Genomic DNA, 24,215 nt, shown 5'->3' on the forward strand with positions numbered 1-24,215 from the left:
GTGTGATATAAGAACTTGGTTAACTGACATTTATGTCGAAGCGAAAAAATAGGGAAAAACTGTTTGCTTTCAGAAAACTAATAAGAATTAAAAAATTATTAAATTTAACTTCACATACTTGGTATAATGATGGTGCTTTATTTAATTATGAAATAAAAAATTAATTATTTAAACAAATTATATGAAATAATGCACTTGTGTGTTTTTCCGAATGCAAATATGAAGTAAAAAGTTTGGGAAAGTCCTTTGCGTAGTGTCCACGAAATAGGTACGCGAGCTCGGTCTGCTGATTTCATGGCAGAACTTAGCTAACTGCAGTGACGTCATGTGGTAAGGGGATAGTTGCAACAGTTCTATAATACGTTTTACGAATTCACAAATCATTTTAAAAGTACATGAACACTGCAAATAAATTTTCACCAAATAAGAACTAATTAGACAATGTTAATTTTGAATAATGATAATAATAATATACGTTTAAACTACTGAAATGAAATGAACAATCTTTATTATTAAGTTTAAAAACATTAAAAAAAATCGTCTGAGTTAATTTTACTTACAATTTCTTCGTTTTTTATTTCTCAATTTCAACTTGATACACTTTTCATTCCGCTAAACATAACCTCTGAGTTGAAGTTTTGACAGAAGCAAGGGAAACAGCAGCTTACTGCCTGCGACCCGAGGACAATCCGAGTTTAGCCGAATTGCAGTTAAGTAGTCGTTCGGCTCTGACTCGACTCAATTTTTGATGGAAGAACTTAGCTAATTGCAAGCGCTGCAAATGTGAGGTTTTTATTTCAAATCCAACGCTCAAACTCGACTACTTATTTGATACAAAAAACACACAACTGCCTTTGACTAAGTTTTTCCTTCAAATCTTATATTCGAGCTCGCAGCCTCATTTGTTTTTTGGACTACGCAAAGTACTTTCCTCAACTTTTTATCAAATATTCTTTCATTTTCTGGAGTTTTTAAGATTTTTAATAACTATTTTTTATATACAATAATTTGCAAAAATTATTTAAACTATAACTATTAGACGCAGCTTTTTCTTACGAGTTCATTGATACCAAAAACTCATTTATTTTCGTCAAAATGTCAGTTAACTAAGTTTTTATATCACACGGCAGAGTTTACAAAGTTACTCACCCTGAAGGTCAGTAATTTAACCACGAAGTATTGTTAGTAGGTTTTTTCAGAAACTGTTGGATAGGGAGGGGGTTGAATTTTTTTGAAAAATTTAAACAGTGAATTTTTGAAGACTTGTAACTTTTAAACAGAAATAAGAAAAAAAATTTGTCCTATATGTTTTCGAAAGGTTTTTTCCTGCTTTTTCAAATAGTGCAAAAAAAACTTTCAAAAAATTAAAATTTTGACCCTTTTTTGAAAATTAAACATTAATTTTAATAAAAAATAAAATATTTTACAAATAAATAAAGTTATTGCAATCCTGAAGGTACCAATTGAAAGCTGACGTAATTCCGCATCCAACAAGCCCTATATGGGCTATTTGGGATTAGAGGATTTTTTTATAAACAATTGCCATGTTAGCCAATTGTTTATTTACAATATACTAATCCAACGTACTTCATATAGAGCTAGTTGGATGTGGAATTATGTCAACTTTCATTTAGTAACGTCAGAATTACGATAATTTTATTTGTTTATAAAATGTATAATTTTTTATGAACCGTAATAGTTAATTAATTAACTAAAAATTGTAAATATTATATAAGTAGATAAAAAAACTTTTGACATATATGTTTTCCAAATGTGTTTTTGTGCTCTTTACATTGGTGAAAAAAAATTTCAAAAAAATCAAAATTTGACCCTTTTTTCTGAAAATAAAAAATTTTGTTGACTTTTTTTTTAAGTTCGGTCTTTTTTTTTAATTTATTACACAGGTTTACAGTGAAATTGTCACTCGAACAAAACATTTTTTTTTCGATGAATAGGGTAACGGCACCAGTGAAAGAACATTTAAGGAAATGCATACACTGAAAGAAATTTCATAGGAAAAAATAACAAAATGCGTATTACATTTTAATATATTCTTTTAGAATTTAGGGAAAAGTGTACTTTTTATTAAAATTCAATATACTTTATACTAAAGTTCCAACTTAAAATCTTTTTTCAAATATTAATAATTATTGTAGAAAGAACGTAAAAAGATTACCAATATTTGAAAATATTATATTAAATTCTCATAGAGTTGTTGCATTATATGGAATGTAGCGTTCTAATATTTGTAAAACTTTATACGAAAAATTCAGAATGTCGGAAGAAAAGGGAAAAAAAGCGGAAACTGTCGGACGTTTCCGTTAATTCTCGGGAGGAAGAGGAGTGAGACTAGGAACAACACATTCACACTTACGATACAGGTTAATACACATACTAATGAACACGCACGTTCATTTCGCTTATACATAGACATTACACGATCGCAACGAAACCTACACTTACAATTCTATACGCATAACGATAAATTTCGCTGGGGGTCGGCATATATCGTTTTCTTATATACTAACTACTGAATATTTTTACCACTTGCGAGAAAGAAGTTTACTTATAATAACTTAATAATAAAAAATAGTTTACTAGTGCCAATGGTGTAATTTTATAGAGGTTACGCTGGGTTCATTTTTATTATTAATTGTTTATATAGATTTTTCTTTTTTTTCAGATTAAAAATTATGATTGTTATAAAAATTTTTATTGCAAATAAAAATTAAATAATTGTAAAGATGACATCAAAAAATAAAAATTAATAAAAATAATAATAAATTTAATAATTATAAATGTTTTCTGTGGCACTATAAACATTTGAAACACGTGTGTTGACAGTTGATAGGTACGTTCTGCTGGTTAACAACACTTTCGAAAATCGGATCAAGTCGTAGAAGTTCGAGTAGGACACGAAGCCGCAAACAGACAGAACTTCGGTTAAATTCGTAGTCTCTCGGGAAAATCCGTGACTTTTAATATAAAGTTTTACAAAATGTGAAATAAGTATACGGATATACATATGTTACTTTTCTTACTATTTTGTGAAATTATTTATTATAATATTTCGTATTCTGTGAATTCATAAAGAAAATACTAATTTTTAAAATAAATATACTAATTCTTATTTCTTAAAATAATAGTTACTCTTAAATTCATTATTTCATAAAAACTGTAATAGTAATCAATATAGGTGCACTTTTTCCCTAAATTGTAACATTTATATTAAACTCTAATATGAGTTTAATACTTAGTAGTATGAATTTTCTTTCAGTGTACTTTTATCATTTATTATTTTTGAATGCAGTTATTGAAAATTTTTTTACCAATTTTTTTTCGATAGCTAATTAAGTGTAGAAAGCGAAGGTCATATTTAATTTTCATAAATATAAGATGTTAATTAAAATTTTAATTAATAAGTAAAACATACCTATTTCACCAGTGAAAGAACAAATTGTCTTATTGAAGAATTTTCTGCATCCAGTGAAAGAACAATGTGAAATATATATTTAAAATATATTTAAAAAATATATTTAAACAAAGATAAAGTAATAAAATGTTTGTAATATACTAAAATAAAGGTAAATTAATGATAATTATGAATATTTTTTAACTAAGTTTGCAGAATCTTATTTTTAATTGAAAATGCATTTATAACCTACAATCAATCATCTAGTTGCAATTTATTTTGACAATATTATTGTAACCTAACAGTGTTAACCTATTTGATTTTGTCATTTTTTTGTTTGACTTCAGACTATTCGTTGAAGGTGTTCCTTCATTGGATTGCATTGGAACCAGTGAAAAAACATTTCTGTTCTTTCACTACTAAATAAAAAAAAACCCCCCAATGACGGAATTTGCTTTTCTTATGGCAAATTAATATTTTATTAGCTTTTAAATGAAAAGAAGTATTTCTAATACACAAGATAAATTTAGTTTAAAGAAGACCGACGATTTAAGGCAGTTTAAATTAGTTAAATGTGAAAAAAGAAATAACGTGTCAGAGAAGAGTTCTTATTGTTGAAGATAAATTTACAACACAACATTTTTAAAAATTTTTTTTTATAAAATTTACGTGTTAACTCTCTAGGTATCTTAGATACTAAAGACGTAAATTAAATAAGGAACATAAAAATATATAATTTATAATACCAAATTGCTTATTACACTAATTAGAATGCAAAACATGAAATTTGTTCTTTCACTGGTGTCAGTTCCTTCACTGGTGCCGTTACCCTATGTGTTTTTTGAGTAAGAAAATCATATTTAAAATTTTTTTCCCTCGTGCAATTTTTTTGTAACATCAAATTATGCATTTTCGAGGTGTGACGTCACATAAAGTCACCGGTAGAGAAAGCAGTTAATCCAAATGTAAAAAATAAATCACCATTTGAAAGATAATTAAATTACCTCTCAAACCATTGGTCAACCAATAAAATCCATTCAAAATTGTCAGAGTTACAGTCGATCAAAGTTCAAATTTCAAGCAAATTTTAATGATTTTTAGACATTCATCTAACTTTCGCTGATTTTTTCAAAGTCAAACAATTAAAAAAAGGCAAGATTTAAATTTTTTATTAATAATATATTTAATTACGAAACTTTTAAGCCTTTATAGACCTCGATCGGATAAAAAATGACAATTCTACACTACATTTATTGAACAAAGTACTTTTTCACTTTTAGTATATTTTCAAGCGATTTCGATCTATATCAGTTTTGTATAAAACTAAGTTAAGCGAAGCTCACCAAAATGAGTACTCGGGGGTTTTCGGGGTCGCTGATTACGAATTCGAGGTCAGTTTTTAAAAAATTAAAAATGGCGGATCCAATATGGCGTCACGAGGTGGTTCCGGCATTTGTACCATAACCGACTCGCTGAGAGTGACTCCCGGTATCGGTGGGCCGTAATGCTGATTCCACATATACGAAACGCGCGCGTTTTGCGCTGACGCGTGTCGCTAGCGACAGAGTGGAATGCGTATTTGTTGTCGCGTAACGCTAGCGATAGAGTGATATACGTATAGTTTAATAATTTCTTAAATTATTATTAGAAATAGTTTCAATGAAAAATTAGAAAAAAAGTAATTAAAAGAATTTACTTATTTAATTTAATTGAGTGATAGAAAAAAACAAAATAATTTACTAAATTAATTTATTTAATCAATTAAGAAACAGTAATTTATTTATTTAATTAGAAGGAAAATGTTTTTTAAAATTTGTAAATATATAATAATTAATAATTTTGCATAATTTCTACTTGAAAATTAATTTCTTTTACTTGAAATTATGATTGAAATTCCGAATTTTCATAACTACACAACTTTGAATCAAAAATATTAAAATGTATTCATTCAAACTTAGCGCCAAAGAGTAAAACCGAAGATGCACGAAGTAAGCTCAGCTGAACTCAGCTCACGCATGCACGAAATTCAATGTAGTAGTGAAGTAGTGTGGCTGATTTTCGATCGAGCGTCTCCAACAAACAGAGACGCTTGACTTTAAACGCGTTTTCTGTGAAATTCGTCATTTGCAGCTAAGTTCCCTTTCACCGTGGAACGACACATATAGATAGATAGATATACACAAATATTGAGCCGCCGGAAAGTAAAAGGGCGCATAAAATTTGTACGGTCGTTCGAGTTGGCCCCTGACGCTTGAAAAATCGATTTAAAAAAAAAAATTTTTTTATTACTACATTACTGGAAATTTTATGCCGCATCTTTTTCCTTCTATGAAAAAAATCTTTTTCGGTTTTCGAGTAAATCGAAAAAAACTGGATTTTTAGAAAACACAAGTTTAATTAAAAACATAAACGACCTTTGCAGCCATCGCTGAGTACTAGCCGGCTCTACACAAACGAGAAGTTTTTGACTCCCGCCCGTTTGACGGAAAATAGTTTTTCAATAATATTTCGTAAACGGCTATTCCAATTGCAAAAATATTTTACAAAAATGTTTGTAAGGCCCTAGTGAACATTTTTTTCGGGATAAGTTTTCACTGACTGAAAATTTTTCAGATAAACGAAGCCCTTGAAAATTTGGAAACGTAAATTTGTCACTGTGAAACAAAAAAATTCATAACTTTTTTGGAAATAAAAAAATCACATTCATACAAAGTTTGTCGTCTTAAGAATAGTTTAAACTATAATTCCTGTGAATTTTGTCAAAAAATATTTATAACTTTGTTTTTTAGAGCGAGTTGAAGTGAAAAATTTAATTAAACTCGTGTTTTCTAAAAATCCAGTTTTTTCCGATTTACTCGAAAACAGAAAAAGATAGAGATTTTTTTCATAGAAGGAAAAAGATGCAGCATAAAATTTCCAGTAATGTAGTAATAAAAAAATTTTTTTTTTTTAAATCGATTTTTCAAGCGTCAGGGGCCAACTCGAACGGCCGTACAAATTTTATGCGCCCTTTTACTTTCCGGCGGCTCTATTATAAATAAATTATAAATTATTATAACAATAATATTCACAATCTTCATAAATTCTAGTCACCCTTATCAGTGACATGTATCAAATGAAAGTTAGCCAAGGATTATGTTAAGTTTTAATTAATTTTTTTTAATATTAATAATTAAATTTAAAAATAAAAAATTATACAAATTATAATTTTAAAATATTCGTGTAATGTAGAAAAAAAGAATAGTTTTGGTCTAAATATGAAATAGTGTTATTAATTATCAAAATAATTAATTGAAATCAATTTTTTGATTAAGAAAAATTTTTATCGTAGGCGCAGTTATAAAAACTTGGCGTGAATTTTTTTTAAAGTATTTAATAATAATTTTTATTTTTTAATATATTAATATTATATTGTATGAAGTAAATACTTCTTTATTTTAAGCCATTTTTAATAGATAGAAGATGTCTTTTTAAATTTTGTGCCCTATTGGCTTATATTTATTTAATTACATCAAAATTTGACGCTTTTCGACACAGTATTCTGTATCCTCATCAGAAAAAATACCTGATTATTTATCTTGTTTTGTTTTTTTTCTAATGAGGATACAGAATACTGTGTCGAAACGCGTCAAATTTTGATGTAATTAAATAAATATAAGCCAATAGGGCACAAAATTTAAAAAGACATCTTCTCTCTATTAATATTATATATTAATATCTTTATATCTTAATTATTTATATTAAAAAAATTAATTAAAACTTAACATAATCCTTGGCTAACTTTCATTTCACGAATTGTTTCGATGGTTAAGATAATTTTTGCTTGGTTATATACTGTCAAAACAAAAAATCCCATTTTAAATTATCTCGCTATTTTCCGTAACCAATAAAATCACTTGTAGCTTAAGTGCAAAATTTTTTTTCCAATCATTGTTGCTCGTGTAGCTCGGTTGGTTAGGTATTGCGTTTGCGTTCGTCGAACCTGTGTTCGATCCCCAGTCTCCCAAAATTTATTTTCAAAATTAATTTCCTTATTTAAGGTCTCTAAAAAATTAATTAATCAAGTATGAGTCCCTAAATTAAAAAATTTTATTTTTTGTATGCTAAAACTTCTTAAATCAATTTATTTATTAAACTGATTTAAATTAAAAAATATAATTATTTCAATTTTATTCTATTATTATTATTATTATTATTATTATTATTATCGAGATTATCATTAATGCGTACAATCTTTCATACTTTAATTTAATTATCTGGGAGAACATATACGTACACGGTTCAGGCAAAATTTTCTTGTGTTCAAGTATTATAACAACAGCATGTGCTATTGAATCGAAAGCAATTTGTATTGTTTCAAATATACTTTTATACAAATTAAAAACACTATTTTTTAATACAAATATTTTTTTATTTAATTAATCAGTACACTTATTTGATATCAAATAATGTTTCTTTGATGAAAAAATAAATTCTACATTCATCACAACTACTGAAAATGTTTCTATAGAAAACATTAGGCTATTGGTTTAAAATCATGAATTGTTCTATTTTAATATATTTTAATTTGATTCATAAAGTATGTTATTGTTTCAAAAAAATTATTTCAATAGCATCGGTACTATTGAGTCAATAGTGCTTTTTTCTCAGTGTACATTAATACAAAAAATGACTGCTAGAGGACAGCAGCAGATGGCACATAACTTTTTTTTTACTTTATTTTTTATTTTTATTATAACCGTGTATTATATTAAATCTTTAATTTATTTTGCGCAAATAAAAATACAACTTATTATCGTTATAATTATGCAAAATAATTAACATTATAGCTACAATTTGTTCAGTGTCCCATAATAGAAACCGCTTTGATAGGACAAAGGTGCACTATAAAATTCATGTCTCATAATGGGTACACATTTTTTATTTACAATTTTATCAATAATTTATATTATTTCAACATAAAAATGCTACCAAAAACACTGTTTTAACATCTAGAGACATACACAATTCTAATGCACGCTCAAAAAAATTCATGGTGAATTTGACTAAATTTTAACTATTTCTCCTAGTTCCAGGAAGCGGTTGTGAACAAACAGTAGTTGAAACAACTATGTATAAATTGTCAGATTAACTGTAAAGTATAGTAAAAATTACTACTTTTACAGTAAATTTAACCAAATAAAGAAGTTATTTCAATGATTTATTGTCAGTCACATTAACTGTTTCATTAGGTTGCAGTTACTAATTTCCATGGTTCCAGAAGGCGCCCATTAACAAAAAGTAATTGAGACAATTATGTAAAAACGGTTAAATCAACTGTAAAATTTAGTAAAAAAACTATTCAAAGTACTAAAATTATTATCATTAATATTAGTATTGAGATCCATTTTTTCATCCTCTCCCCTACTACTTTCGTTTATACATGCCTTATAATATTTAATTTCTATATACCTAACAGCGAAAAATCCCGAAACGCTGGGGATTGAACGCACGACCCTAACATTCGCAAGCCAACAACTTAACCAACTAACCACGCACGCACGCTAGGATGACTTACATGATATTTGACACACCATGCCTGAACCAAAAAAAAGTTTGACTAAAATGGATCCAAAATCGGGTTTTTGGGGATCATTCTACATCATATCAGAAGTAAAAATCAGTTGAGATCAAAATCCTAGCTGCTCCTTTTTTCGAGATATCTCCAGTCAGTTTGAAACTTGTAGGCAAACAAATCTTACAAAAAGTATCTTAAATATATTTTATATATAAATATATATATTGGATATCTTGCATGAACTATAATAATCAGTATAATACAACTCACTTAAAAGTAACGAAATAAAAATTCGACATTGTTCGCATAAGTCTCAGTGAAAATTTCTCATCTTTAAATGCATTTCGTAGAGATTCTAACTTTTAAAAATCCACGATGGACCAATTCACTAATGTGTTCAAAAGAATATAACATATTTAAAAAAACAACTTTTTTTAAATTTTTTTAAAAAAATATAACATATTTTTTTAAAGAAATATGTTTTATTTTTTTGAACAGATTAGTGATTTGGTCCATCGTCGATTTTTAAAAGTTAGAATCTCTATGAAATGCATTTAAAGATGAGAAATTTCCACTGAGACTTATGCGAACAATGTCGAATTTTTATTTCGTTACTTTTAAGTGAGTTGTATTATACTGATTATTATAGTTCATGCAAGATATCCATTTGAGCGGATGGGAAGAAGAACTCGCCGAGGCGCTCGGCTGACGCTGTATTGCCGAGTATCTATTGTCCAAATACCAAAAAAATTAAATTTTGAAATTTTGAGTTTTGAAAAGTGCTACCTTATAGGAAATAGAAAGGCGCATCTTTTTTTCCATTGAAGATTTTTTGAAAAGTAATAATTACTTTAAATAATAATTGCAAAAAACTGACAAATTTTCATTTTCATTTTTCATTCAATTTTAAAACATATATCGTCCTAACTTTGACAAATGTTGATAAAATTAATTGGGATTTGATATACAAACGCGTTTGAGTTAATAGTTTTTAAATATGTGTAAAAAATCACGTTTTTTTACCTTTGCCGACCAAAAGTCTGTGGGGAAGTTTCGAATTCAAAGAACTTCCAGGGATACATTTGTTTATCAATGTATAAGGAAGTTTTTTGGAAAATTTCAAATTGATTTGTTGAATAGATTAGAAAATATTCAAGTCTTAACAAATTACGCGTGGCGCGCTAGCGAGTAGTGGCGTAGATTGTATGCGTATTCTGCTGTGCCCAACATATCTTATGATTACATTTATTTACTACTGCAAAGAATTTGTTTTACATTTATTTATATTTATAATAATCAAATTTTTAATAGTAAATAATAAAAATACATAAAATACTATGTGTACATTAAGTTTATTATAATTATTTTTGCAATCATTTTAATAATAGTAATAATAATGATAATAATAATAAAATAATTTTTTATAATTTATTTTGTAATTAATTATTAATTATTATTATATTTTTAATTATTTTGTTAATATAAATAAATGTAAAACAAATTCTTTGCAGTAGTAAATAAATGTATTCATAAGATATGTTGGGCACAGCAGAATACGCATACAATCTACGCCACTACTCGCTAGCGCGCCACGCGTAATTTGTTAAGACTTGAATATTTTCTAATCTATTCAACAAATCAATTTGAAATTTTCCAAAAAACTTCCTTATAAATTGATAAACAAATGTATCCCTGGAAGTTCTTTGAATTCGAAACTTCCCCACAGACTTTTTGTCGGCAAAGGTAAGAAAACGTGATTTTTTACTCATAATTAAAAACTATTAAATATTATTAAACAATTGATAATTTTTAAGTTTATTAATACACTATCGTCTTCTGTGAACTCAAACGCGTTTGTATATCAAATCCCAATTAATTTTATCAACATTTGTCAAAGTTAGGACGATATATGTTTTAAAATTGAATGAAAAATGAAAATGAAAATTTGTCAGTTTTTTGCAATTATTATTTAAACTAATTATTTTTTAAAAAAACTTCAAAAGAAAAAAAGATGCGCCTTTCTATTTCCTATAAGGTAGCACTTTTCAAAACTCAAAATTTCAAAATTTAATTTTTTTGGCATTTGGACAATAGATACTCGGCAATACAGCGTCAGCCGAGCGCCTCGGCGAGTTCTTCTTCCCATCCGCTCATTTATATACCAGTTGAAATAAAAAAATTTGTTTCGTTCTTTCTTAATCAAATAAATTAATTTGTTGTGCAAAAAGTATTAGAATATAAAAAATATATTTAACATAAATATAAAGGGTTTGGAAATAGGTATGACCTAAAATATCAAAAAAATTCAAAATCGACTCTTAATTGAGCTTAGTATAAAAAAAACCTAATATATTGACAAATATTAACCAATTTTCTTCATAGAGTTTTTATTTTTAAGGTTTTTACATGTAATTACTTACAAAAAGTATCTTAAATATTTTTCTTATATGTAATTACATGTAAAAACCTTTAAAATAAAAACTCTATGAAGAAAATTGGTTAATATTTGTCAATATATTAGGTTTTTTTTATACTAAGCTCAATTAAGAGTCGATTTTGAATTTTTTTGATATTTTAGGTCATACCTATTTCCAAACCCTTTATATTTATGTTAAATATATTTTTTATATTTTAATACTTTTTGCACAACAAATTAATTTATATGATTTAGAAAGAACGAAACAAATTTTTTTATTTCAACTGGTAGAGAATGATATTCGTAAAATATCATAAGCAAAATAAGAAGTTAAATAATTTTGAAACTAAATAATAGATTTAAAATTTTGAAAAAGGATATAAATGGATATCTTGCATGAACTATAATAAATCAGTATAATACAACTCACTCAAAAGTAACGAAATAAAAATTCGACAATAATTGTTCGCATAAGTCCCAATGGATATTTCCCATCTTTGAATACGAAGCTAATTATAAACATCAATTACCTAATTATGATGTTTACTATTTTTCAAGGTATCAGTGTCCGAGCGATAACAAAATAAGAAACACCGAGTACTAATCCAAAAATAGAACCCCTAGTTCTTTTCCTCTAGAAGAAAATTTAGAAAGTTACGAATCAGGATGAACAGAAATACAAAATTTCGCTGCTAAATATCTTTAATATCTTTTAAAAAACTGTTTTTTACAACATACAATTCTTAGGGAAAATAGTCAAAAAACCATACGTTTAAAAAAATAAAAAAAGAAAAATAAATATGATTTTTATCACAACGGCCCTTACGACATTATGAATATATTAGACAAAAGTACTTCAATTTTAATAATTAGCGAGAGTCAAAGGTTTCAAAAATATATTGATAAACTAAAACTATCTTACGAATAAAAATAATAACACTATTTTATGTTTTATAGATGGCAGAGATGATACTCTGATCACCACCTCTCTAAGGAGAGGTTATCAATGAAAATTTATTTCCAACTGGAAACTTTAAGTCAATTGAATTTTCAATAGGAAAAAAAAACAAATTAATAAAAAAAAAGAAATCCGAAAAATCCCAAAAAAACCAGTCATTTATCCAAATTTTAAAAAATAATTGGGATTTTCCAGGATAATTTGGTTAAGGGGTTTCCTAAATTTTTTTGCCCTAAAATAGAAGGTTTTTAAAAGATCGTGTACTCATAAGTTTTAAAATATAATTGATCAAAAGTTTTTACATGTTACTATATACGTCAAGAACTATTTAAAAAAAATTGCGATCTTAAAAAATATTATTATGCTCCTTCTACAGAGGTCGCTATGTACACTGGTCAAAATCAAGGTCCTTTACGGTAACCACTGTAGCTCATCGCAGAATCATCTAAAATAAAAAAATCAAACGTGATTTTAACCCTCGGAGCACACACCTCTTTTTTCGAACAAGTAGCACAGTCTGGGTCGCTGTGACCCTGTTTAATTTAAAAAACTCCCCCATTTTTGAACTATTGGACTGATCAACACAAAAAAAATATTTTTTTATTCATTGAACCTTGTAAAATAAGAATATGCAGTTGAGAAATATTATTAAATTATTTGCATATTGAAAAAAAATTCGTGAAGTTAACTAATTAAAAAGAAAAAATTGAATTTAAAAAAAAAATGTAAGTTTTGTAATTTTTAATATTTTAAGCTAAAAATTGGGATTTATATTCTCGAAGTGTGTTAGAATAAGGGAAAAAATACCACCTTATTTTATTTTTTAAAAAAGGTATTTATTTTGTAGTTTAACGAAGGTAACTTTTAAGACGATAAAAATGTGATTTTCGACACAACTTTTTAAAACTATACTTTTTTAATAACATATTTACTAGTATTTTATTATTTTCTTTGGATTATCATGTTACTTATTATTCCTTATTAGTTAGTTACCACTATATGGCCTTAGGTTCGTGTTGTATTGCCGACTTTTCAAATTACACTTCATTGAAATTAATGACAGGGTCTGTGTGACCCAGTATGTGCTCTGAGGGTTAAAGTTTAAGACCTAATACAGGTCCTAAACCTCGAGATATTAAAAAAAATCAAAAATTAAAAAAATGGCAAGCTTTGGAACCCAAAAAACTGAAAAAACACCATTTTTTTGACAATCAATCACTCACAAAAACCTGATTATTGAATATTTTAAATATATTAGAGGTTTAGGACCTGCAAAAACTTCCACTGAATCGAATGCAACTTGAATTTTTGAAATCGGTCAAACAGTTTTTGAGTTCTAGTGGTTACCATTTTTATATATAATGTTTTGAGAAAAAAGCGTTTAAAGTTTTGATATCAAAAGGTTATAATGAGTCAAGCAGAAGTAACTAAATCAGCTTGAAAATTCTTACTCAGGGATTTTTGGGGTCGCTGATTACGAATATGATGTCAGATTTTAAAAATTCAAAATGGCGGATCCAATATGACGGACATGAAAGTTAAAAATCAATTGCATTTACTCGAAACTTGGTACTCGGGGGTTTTTGGGGTCGCTGATTACGAATATGATGTCAGAATTTAAAAATTCAAAATGGCGGATCCAATATAGCGGACGAAAATTTTAAAACTAATCGGATTTGCTCGAAAATGATGAAATGATATGAATATGATGAATTGTCCGTACTGGGTCCATGACCATGTCGGGTTTATTATCAGCAAACCAAAAAACCTTTTTTATATTTGAATTTTCGAATTCTGTCATCATATTCGTAATCAGCGACCCCATAAACCCCCGAGTAGGTTATTTCGAGCCAATCTAAACACTTTTTAAAAAACTTGTCAGCCATATTGGATCCGCCATTTTGAATTTTTAAAATCTGACATTAAATTCGTAATCAGAGACCCTAATAACCCCCGAGTAACGAATTTCAAGCAAATCCATTCGCTCGGTTTATCGTGGGCACAAAAGGGTTAATTATACGATCTGTAGACGCATATATATATGTATTTTGTTAAATAACTTAAGATTATGAGCGAATTACGATCTAATGATTTATCCACACATTCTTAACATACTTTCCTATGAAAAAATGAAAAAAAAAATTAGATTTTTTTGACCAAAAAAATTTAGGAAACCCCTTAATAATAATCATAAAACGAATGGGAAATATAATTATAAACTTCTTCATCATCATTTCTATCAAAAACATTAATCACTACTAATTAAAATTAGACAATTATTATATTGTAATCATTACAATAACTGAAAATATTGTGTATTTAAGAAAAATAATTAAATTCCAAATTAAAACTAATTATAAACATTATAATATAACCTCACAAGAGTAATATATGTTTACAAGTAATAACTATATAAAAATATTAATAAATCTATTTCACAGGAAAACTATTAAAATTCCATTCCTGGGACACATTTTCGATACTACCGACGGAATATCAATAGCATCTACAATTACTATTGTTACTTATCACCAATTTTTACAACAATTGTCAAACAAAAAATGTATAGATTTTATACAAATTTATTGCAATGATAAAAAAACAACACCAAATACAAAAATTATCAAAATCTCCAATCCATATTAACTGTTAAGGATATCATTCAAAAAGCAGAACTGTTTAATAAATGTTTATTCAGAAAAACTTATATTTTAATACAAGACGTGCTCCAGTGCGAACTTATCCCTACGAAAAGCAGTACAGAACTGAAAAATAAGCCTCCTCTTCGGAGTACCTGAAATACCGCAATAAAAATCGGCCTCACACTTCATACTAATAGTTTCTTGACGTCACTGGCAAATATACCTGATCAATAAATTAGAAAGTTTTCAGACGACAAAAACTCGATACTTAGATGTTAAGTTTTAAAATAATATTCTCGAAAATACAATTTTTATCTCAACACTCTCCCTAAAACTTTACATCTAATATTCTTTACCTGGCTAGTTTATAATCTCGCTTTTACTTCGAAGACCTAATTTTTCTCTTAAATATACAAATCTCGGTTTCGCAAGAGCTTTTGTGAAAATATCCGCAAATTGATTTTCACTTTTTACATACTTTATATCGATCTCTGACTTTAAATATAAATCGCAAACAAAATGATATTTAACGTCGATGTGTTTGCTTCGTTTGTGAAACTCTGGATTCTTGATCAATCTTACGGCACTCATATTATCTACAAACAAATCTTACCTCTCTATATTTAATTCACACTCAGAAAAGATTTTCTTCAGCCAAACAATTTCTTTTGCGCATGCCGCTGCGCTTACATATTGTGCTTCCGACGTTGATAGAGAAACACATTGTTGTCTCTGGCTTTGCCAAGTAATGGCTGCACCCGCGAGCTTACACACAATACCACTTGTCGATTTTCGTGTTTCCGTATCAGCAGCAAAATCTGCATCGCTAAATGCTTCAGAAACGTCTTTCTCACAATTGTTCAGTAGACCAACATCAGTTGTTCCCTTCAAATATCAAAAAATTCTCTTCACAAGTTTCCAATGAGCTAAACTTGGATTTTCTAATACTCTTGAAAGAATATTTATCGCAAAACTGATCTTAGGTCTACTTACTACCTGCAAAAACATGAGACAACCGACCGCCTCCCTATAGGGCACATTACACTTTTCATTTTCGAAACTACCTGTGTTCCAGGCAATTTCAATTGGCGTTGAAACACTATTTGCTTCTTTCAAATGAAACCTATCTAGCACGTTTTTAATATACTTCTCTTGGTTTACAAATATTGAGCCATCTTCTAATCTACAAATCTCTAAACCAAGAAACATTTTTACATTCATCGTCGTTGTAGTTTTAACTTCTTTATTTAACTCACAAAAGAAATCATTTATAAGAGATTCATGAGTGGCAGTTAAGAGTCCATCGTCTACATAAATTGTTAAAAAAAATTTAACCCTGTCCCTTTTGTAAATGTAAAAACACGGATCAGCTGAACTTACTCGAAAACCGAAACTCTTAACAAAAATTGAAAAACGTTCTGTCCAACATCTCGGAGATTGTTTCAATCCGTACAAACCTTTTTTTAATTTACATACTCTCAATCATCGAATCCCTCAGGTTGTTTCATAAAAATGCTTTCTTTTAAAATCCCATACAAAAATGTAGTCGTGATATCGAAATGTGCTAATTTTAAATTCTCACGTGCTGCAGTACTTAGCATTATTCTGACAGTATCGAAACGAGCTACCGGACTAAACGATTCTTTATAATCTATTCCCTCTGCCTGCGAATAATCCTTTACCACCAACCGAGCTTTGTACCGTTCAGTACCATCAGAATTTAATTTCTTCGTATAAACCCACCGACTATTGATAACCTTTTGTTTTTCCGGTTTTTCTGTTAAATCCCACGTATCATTTTCACGCAACGATTTAAACTCATCTTGCATTGCTATCCATAATTCTTTACTATCTTTAGAATTCATTGCATCTTTGTAATTTTCAGGCATAGTTTTTGCAAGATAAGTTATGGGACATCCATAATAATCAGGCGGTGAAATTTTTTGTCTACTTCTTAATTCTCGTACATTAAGAACATTCTCATTTGGTTTTGATGATTGCAAGTTTTTTGTTTCACTTTCAGACTTTACGTCACTATCGGATTTTTCAGACAAAACTTCAATTCTTTCTTGGTCAATGTTGTTTTGATCCTTTAACATTACTTCTTGAACTACTACACTTTCCTTTTTAAACATTACATCTCTGCTCAAAACAACATCACCTTTTTCTGGAACAAAGACCCGATAACCCTTGCAATCATCAAGATGTGGACAAAACATTCCGTACCAAAAATTTTTAAATCTTTCACATTCGCCTGCTTATTATACCATAACTCGTATGGTGTTTTCCCAATCTCTTTCGTTGGACCCGTGCGGTTTATAACGTTAACAGCGGTGTTCATTGCCTCCCCCCATAAACATAAAGGAAGATCCGATTTAGAAAAAATCATAGACCTCGCGGCTTCAACTATGATACGATTTTCGCGCTCCGCGATTCCATTCTGTTGAGGCGTGTATGGTACATTGACTGTATGTTTTATACCCTCATTTTTTAGAAACTTTTCTACATCTTTATTTATGTACTCTTTTCCGCCATCACTATGAATTTCTTTCACATTTTCGCCAAATTGATTTTTAATCTCATTACAAAATTAAATGTCTTTGTTTGCTCTGATGATGCTTTGAACCTCCACCGTTTTGATTGGATTTAGTGAACAACGCCACTGTCGATTCATTTGAGTTCTCTTGTCCCTGCATTCTTACTTCCTCTGCCATTAATCTAGCCGTCAGATTTTGCAAAGTTCTTTTCGTATCATCAACCGAATCCCATGCACTGTGGAAATGATTAAATTTCGGCGGTAAGATACTAAGTATACGCGTCAGTAACATGGATTCGGGAATTTCGCCACTGAGACTCTTCATTTTCACTGTCAACGTTTACGGTTTTGATAGATTATGCGCTACACTTTCACTAGCGTCCCATTTACAATCAAAAAACTGTTTTTGAACCAGTGATCTGACTGACTGATCTTCATCTGACTTCATGTCAAACACTGAATTTAAATTATCCCACATTTCTGCGGCGGTAGTACAATTTAAGAATAGATTCATTGGCTTCCTTTCAACCGACGTGATAATTAATTTCCTAGCTAATTTGTCAGCTTTTTCAAACTTCTTCAGATTAGCTTCATAATTTGCTGCTCCATTAACGGGTTTCACTAATTTTTTCTCACACACATCTAACAAATCGTCTTCATTTTCTAACAGAGTGCGTAGAACAAACCGCCACTGATGCCAATTATCTTTATCACGTAGTTTCTCGATTTTCATTTCCATTTTTAAAATTGGACTTTACTAATTTTTACTAAACAACGTAGTCCGGGCCCATAACCTGTTAAGGATATGATTCAAAAAGCAGAACTGTTTAATAAATGTTCATTCAGAAAAACTTATATTTTAATACAAGACGTGCTCCAGTGCGAACTTATCCCTACGAAAAGCATGATAGAACTGAAAAATAAGCCTCCTCTTTGGAGTACCTGAAATACCGCAATAAAAATCGGCCCTACATTTCATACTAATAGTTTCTTGACGTCACTGGCAAATACACCTGATCAATAAATTAGAAAGTTTTCAGACGACAAAAACTCGATACTTAGATGCTAAGTTTTAAAATAATATTCTCGAAAATACAATTTTTATCTCAACATCAACTAACAACCCATTGAGGACAATGGATACAATAAGGAGGGAGGACAACACAAAAATCAAAAAAAAAATTTTATTCTACAACAGCACCACTCTAAGAATTTCAAACAACGAAGCCAACAATGACATATCGACTACACACTCAACATGCGCAACGTCATGTATGTCAAAATAAAAAAAACCAATGTTAAACAAAATCAAACTTTAATAATCAATAAAGTATAAACAACAATTAAGGAAACAAAATCAATCTTATTAAGAAATAAAACAATTCTAAAAATTTAATAAAGTATGATTAATGAAAATAATTTGTTGATTATACAAGGTCATTAATTATATTAAATATTTAAAATTTAAACTTTAATTTCTATTCACAAGTCAAATACTTTTGATTCGACATATGAATGCTGATCACTCAAAAATCAAATTCTTATTTTATTTTAGCGTCAATAAAAGTTAAAAAAAATTAATGTAAACGTGCGCTTTATATTAAAGGAATCAAGCTGAAATCATACTCCCCAATAGTAAATCTGTAAAAAAAAGAGAAAAATTATATTAATTAACGAAATTCTCGGAGATGCATTTTACTTCTTAAATGCAAATAACTACATAATTGAAGTACACATTTTACAAAATAAAATACAAGAAAATTCACCACAAATTCAGATAAATTCCCTTTTAACCCTTCACGTGAAATCAATTTTTCTTTCAAAACCATCTTTCAACTTCGAATCGAAAACATCAGAATTATACGACACCTTAATCTAGATGACCTGATTAATCAGTATGAGAACAAACTTATCACCTCTACAATTCATGTCACAATTTCTCTTCACAAGAACAACGACAAAAAGTTCTAAGAATCAAATACAAGGCCAGCACTTAGTACTGGGATAATCAACAATATAACACTAATCAAATTGTTACATATAATTATGGACATGCAAAATGTTCATAAAATGTATATCCAATTAAATCATCAAATAATTATCCAAAACAAATAGATAAATTGGTCTTCGACAATGTTAACAAAAGAAGAGAGGAAAACGAAATACTTGGAAAGAAAATTCTCAAATCTTTTAAGTGTTCCATCAATTTTTCGAGATAAGTACCCTGTTTTGACGTAACAAGATATTTTCATAAGATTCAATGCATTCAATTTTAAAATGTTATTCAAAATATTTCTCGTAACAATGATATATCAAAAGATGTATTAAATAATTTTTCTACATGCGTATAATTAACCATAACATATAACCAAAAATTCATTATCCATCCTTTAAAAAAGTAAGTTGTTTTAAAATTTCATCGAGGACGATGAAAAGAATAAGAGGGAGGACTGTTACATCCCAGTACCAAAAAATTCTTAAAAGAATGGATCTTGAACAAATTAAATTATCTCTTTTAAATAAAAGTCATTACATACATATGAGTCATTCACGATGGTAATAGTGAAAGACAGATGTAATATAACACCTCTGAATGCGGAATATATATTAGTAGATTAAAGAATTTAATAAGATTATTGATCACTACTCGATATTAATATTATTTTTCATAATACCAATTGTCGATCACTATACATCCTAAGTGACTACAATCAACTAATTAATAATCAACAGGAAAACTAATGCAGATATATAATAGTTTTGATTGTCATTAGTAAATTAAATTAAACATTAAATTCATAGGCATAATAATAAAAAGTTCTTTGATACTTTATACGTGTTTTATATAAATCGGCAAGAATACGTGACTGTTGCGCTATTAAGATACTGTACGTGATTCTTGCGGTTTTTGCAAAATATGATACATCAATGAATTAGTATATAAACCCCCATTTTTCTATAAGAATTGTCAGTTAATCGGACGAGCTTCTGTCCGAACAGTGTCTAAGAATCGGTCCTTCAGTTTTGTAATTGTTTAAACTTCGTTATTTAAACCCGCGAGTTTAGTGAGTTTTACAATAGTTTTGCAAAAGAGAAACAAGTTTCTTTTTATTTTAAACAATATAATTCTTTTGTTCGAGTTAAATAATTCTTAACTGTCGTATAAAATCTAAATTGTGTAAGTGTAACAATTTATGATTTGTATAACAACGCATCCAGAGACACATATTTGTAATCCTGATTGCAGCTTGTTACATTACTAACTTTTAACGAATCAATTGTAACTACTATTGTAATTATATATTGTTATTAATAAATTGCAAATCATGAAAAGGAATATTTTTCTTTAATCGCTTGACACAAAACCCTTAGTTTTGACAAAGTGACACGATCCTACATTAAAAATAAATATCAGGTTTTACCAACCTGATTAATCAGCAACTTGTCTCTAATTTGTTATTATAAATAATAAATATATTCTACCTTAGCTCGGGACGTGACAATTATAAATAAGTAATAAAAAATTCTATTCAATATTTTAAAACCCCTTTTTTTAGATATAAATAGTTTGAAGTAAATAAAATAAATTTTGTAATAAAAAAAATGTTTAAGAAGTCACTGAGATGTGAAACTAACTCCTTAAACAAAAAAGAGTGAAAAGTGCGCATAGTATGAATCCCCGGTCTCCCTTACAATTGCAAAATCCTGTACATGATCTTGCACAAGAACTTTCCGAAATTCAAATTTAAGTTGATGTGTAAGTTCTATTACCAGACCCTTTAAATGTTCCTGTACTAAAGCCTGTACAAGATCTTGTAAAGGAATTTTCAATTAAGGGCAAGTCCAACATGTGAAATGTAAACAAACATGAAATGTAAACAAACCATGCACATTTTTTCGCACCTCTCATTTGCGTAGAAAATAAAAATTTGTCGTTTTCTTTATGAAAATGGTAAATTAATGTATTAAAGTTGGTTACTATACTTTATTTAACTAATTATATGAAAAAATAAGTACAATTAAAATGAAATGAAAAGTGCACTGAATTAGCAATTTTTTCAAGGTTTCGAAAAAAAACCATTTGGGTATATCTGAGGCACGGACGTTGAGCGCCAAGGTGGGAGAAGAATGTTGAGCCATTGGACGGTCACATCTTGGAAGGGGTAAAATTCTGAAATTTTACCCCTTCTCTCACTTTCTCCCACCTAAGTCCTCAACGTCCGTGCCTCAGATATACTCGAATGCTTAAATTTTTCGTAACCTTGAAAAAATTCATATTTCAGTGTACTATTTATTTCATTATAATTATACTTATTTGTTCACATAATTAGTTCAATAAAGTATAGTTACCTAGTCTAATATATAAATTTACCATTTTCACAAAGAAAACGACAAATTTTTATTTTCTACACAAATGAGAAGTGCGAAAAAAAATGAAAAAATTGCTAATTCAGTGTACTTTTCATTTTATTATAATTATACTTATTTGTTCAGAAAAGTTGTTAAAAGAAGTATAGTAACCTAATACAATATATCAATTTACCATTTTCACAAAGAAATTAACACATTTTTATTTTCTATTCAAATGAGAACTGCGAAAAAACTGTTCAAAATCTAAACAAATCATACCCATTTTTTTCGCAGTTCTCATTTGAATAGAAAATAAAAATTTGTTACTTTCTTTGTGAAAATGGTAAATTGATATATTGTATTAGGTTACTATACTTCTTTTAACAACTTTTCTAAACAAATAAGTATAATTATTATAAAATGAAAAGTTCACTGAATTACTAATTTTCTTACATTTTTTCGCATTTCTTATTTGTGTAGAAAATAAAAATTTGTCGTTTTCTTTGTGAAAATGGTAAATTTATATATTAGACTAGGTAACTATTCTTTATTGAACTAATTATGTGAACAAATAAGTATAATTATAATGAAATAAAAAGTACACTGAAATATGAATTTTTTCAAGGTTACGAAAAATTTAGGCATTCGAGTATATCTGAGGCCAATGGCCAATAGCTCAACATTCTTCTCCCACCTAGGCGCTCAATGTCCGTGCCTCAGATATACTCAAATGGTTTTTTTTTCAAAACCTTGAAAAAATTGCTAATTCAGTGTACTTTTCATTTCATTATAATTGTACTTATTTTTTCATATAATTAGTTAAATAAAGTATAGTAACCAACTTTAATACATTAATTTACCATTTTCATAAAGAAAACGACAAATTTTTATTTTCTACGCAAATGAGAAGTGCGAAAAAATGTGCATGGTTTGTTTACCTTTCATGTTTGTTTACATTTCACATGTTGGACTTGCCCTTAAGGAGGGTCGTGCATAAAGCATGTGAAACTTTTTTTCAAAATTTTAACACTCCTCCCTCCTTCTTCTGATGTTTTTTTCATTAACGTGGAGCTTTACATTTTGTGTCAAAAACTTTAAAAATTTTCTATCACAACTAAGATTTATGTATCTCTTACAGAAACTTTATTTTTCTTTTACAAAGCATAAATTATGTACAGAAAAATTAGATTATAACATTTGTATTGCAAAATGATAAAAAACAAATTTCTTTCTTACCAGTTAAACAAGTATTTTCTAGATAATCTGAATTAGGATCATCCTCTAAAAAGTCAGGATAAGAACGTCTTGTGAATCGACTCAATGAACAACTTCTGACAACTGCATTATATGTTGCTGATCGACAAATAAAACTAAATTCATTGAGGCATCTAAAAGCGTAAAAAATATGGTATCATTATTACAATGAAAAAAAACAATGCGAATAGCGCTAATTACTAAGAAAAGCATTTTGATGTTTAGAGTATAAAAATTTGTATATTTTAATTTTAAAAATGTAAATTCTTTCTTTTTTGTGAATATTAGGATTGATATAATTTTTATACTGATTGCACATGGAACGATGTTCTAGAGTGCAGGATACATAACAAATGACGTAACAAAAAACAAATTGATACATCGGTCCTTTTTTATCCCATTTAAGCAGTATAAAAAATTATTTAATCTAGTAGTCGGTTTACGAAAAGCACTAGTCACTAAGTAGCGCTTTTCACTATTTTCTAAATCTGAATTAGTAGTTTTCTACTAAAAAAGAGTCAAAACTGTTACTGATTCAATTGGTAAACGAATCCGCACTCTTTCATTAGTAGAAAACTACTAATTCAGATTCAGAGAGTATTTATGGTTAAAAATTTATGTATTTTTAGTGAAATTAGTTCTATAACGATGTACAAATTAAAATAGCGTTGACAGGTTCTTTAAAACTTAAACTGTCAAATCGTAATTCAAAAGAGTTTAACTGTATTTTTGGTTTCCCAACCATTTTACCGAATTGACAAGATCCCGAAAATAAAAAAAATTTAATATTTGTAAATGAAAATTTATAAAAATGTGTAAGTAAACGAAACCAAATCAGTATATAAATTCAAAAATTACAAGAACTCTACTATTTTCTCTCTAGTCATGAATTAAAAAATTTTCCCCGGCAAGTGTTCGTTGAAAACCATCTGGAATTTCGATTAAATCATAAAATGATTTTGGGTTAGGAGGCAAGTTTCTGCAAACCCATCGCAAAAAAGTTTGTTTCCCACTATTTTTGCCATTGCGCAAATTAACTAAGAATTTTGAAATACAACTAACTATAAGAATTAAGGAACACTAATGTGCA

General features: G+C 28.4%; 1 protein-coding gene across 3 annotated transcripts in view; it reads right to left on the reverse strand.

Annotated features, from left to right (window-relative positions):
* Positions 1-24,215, reverse strand: part of LOC127287511 (uncharacterized) — a 404,468-nt gene that overhangs the window by 288,360 nt on the left and 91,893 nt on the right. For all 3 annotated transcript variants that reach the window (XM_051314503.1, XM_051314508.1, XM_051314514.1), the window contains one exon: positions 23,108-23,259. In XM_051314503.1, coding sequence (XP_051170460.1) covers positions 23,108-23,259 — 152 coding nt within the window. The remainder of the gene's footprint in view (positions 1-23,107; positions 23,260-24,215) is intronic.

Source organism: Leptopilina boulardi, unplaced genomic scaffold (assembly GCF_019393585.1).
Source record: "Leptopilina boulardi isolate dan_hultmark-lab unplaced genomic scaffold, ZJU_Lbou_2.1 LbouV2_122, whole genome shotgun sequence".
Taxonomy (NCBI): Eukaryota; Metazoa; Arthropoda; class Insecta; order Hymenoptera; family Figitidae; genus Leptopilina; species Leptopilina boulardi.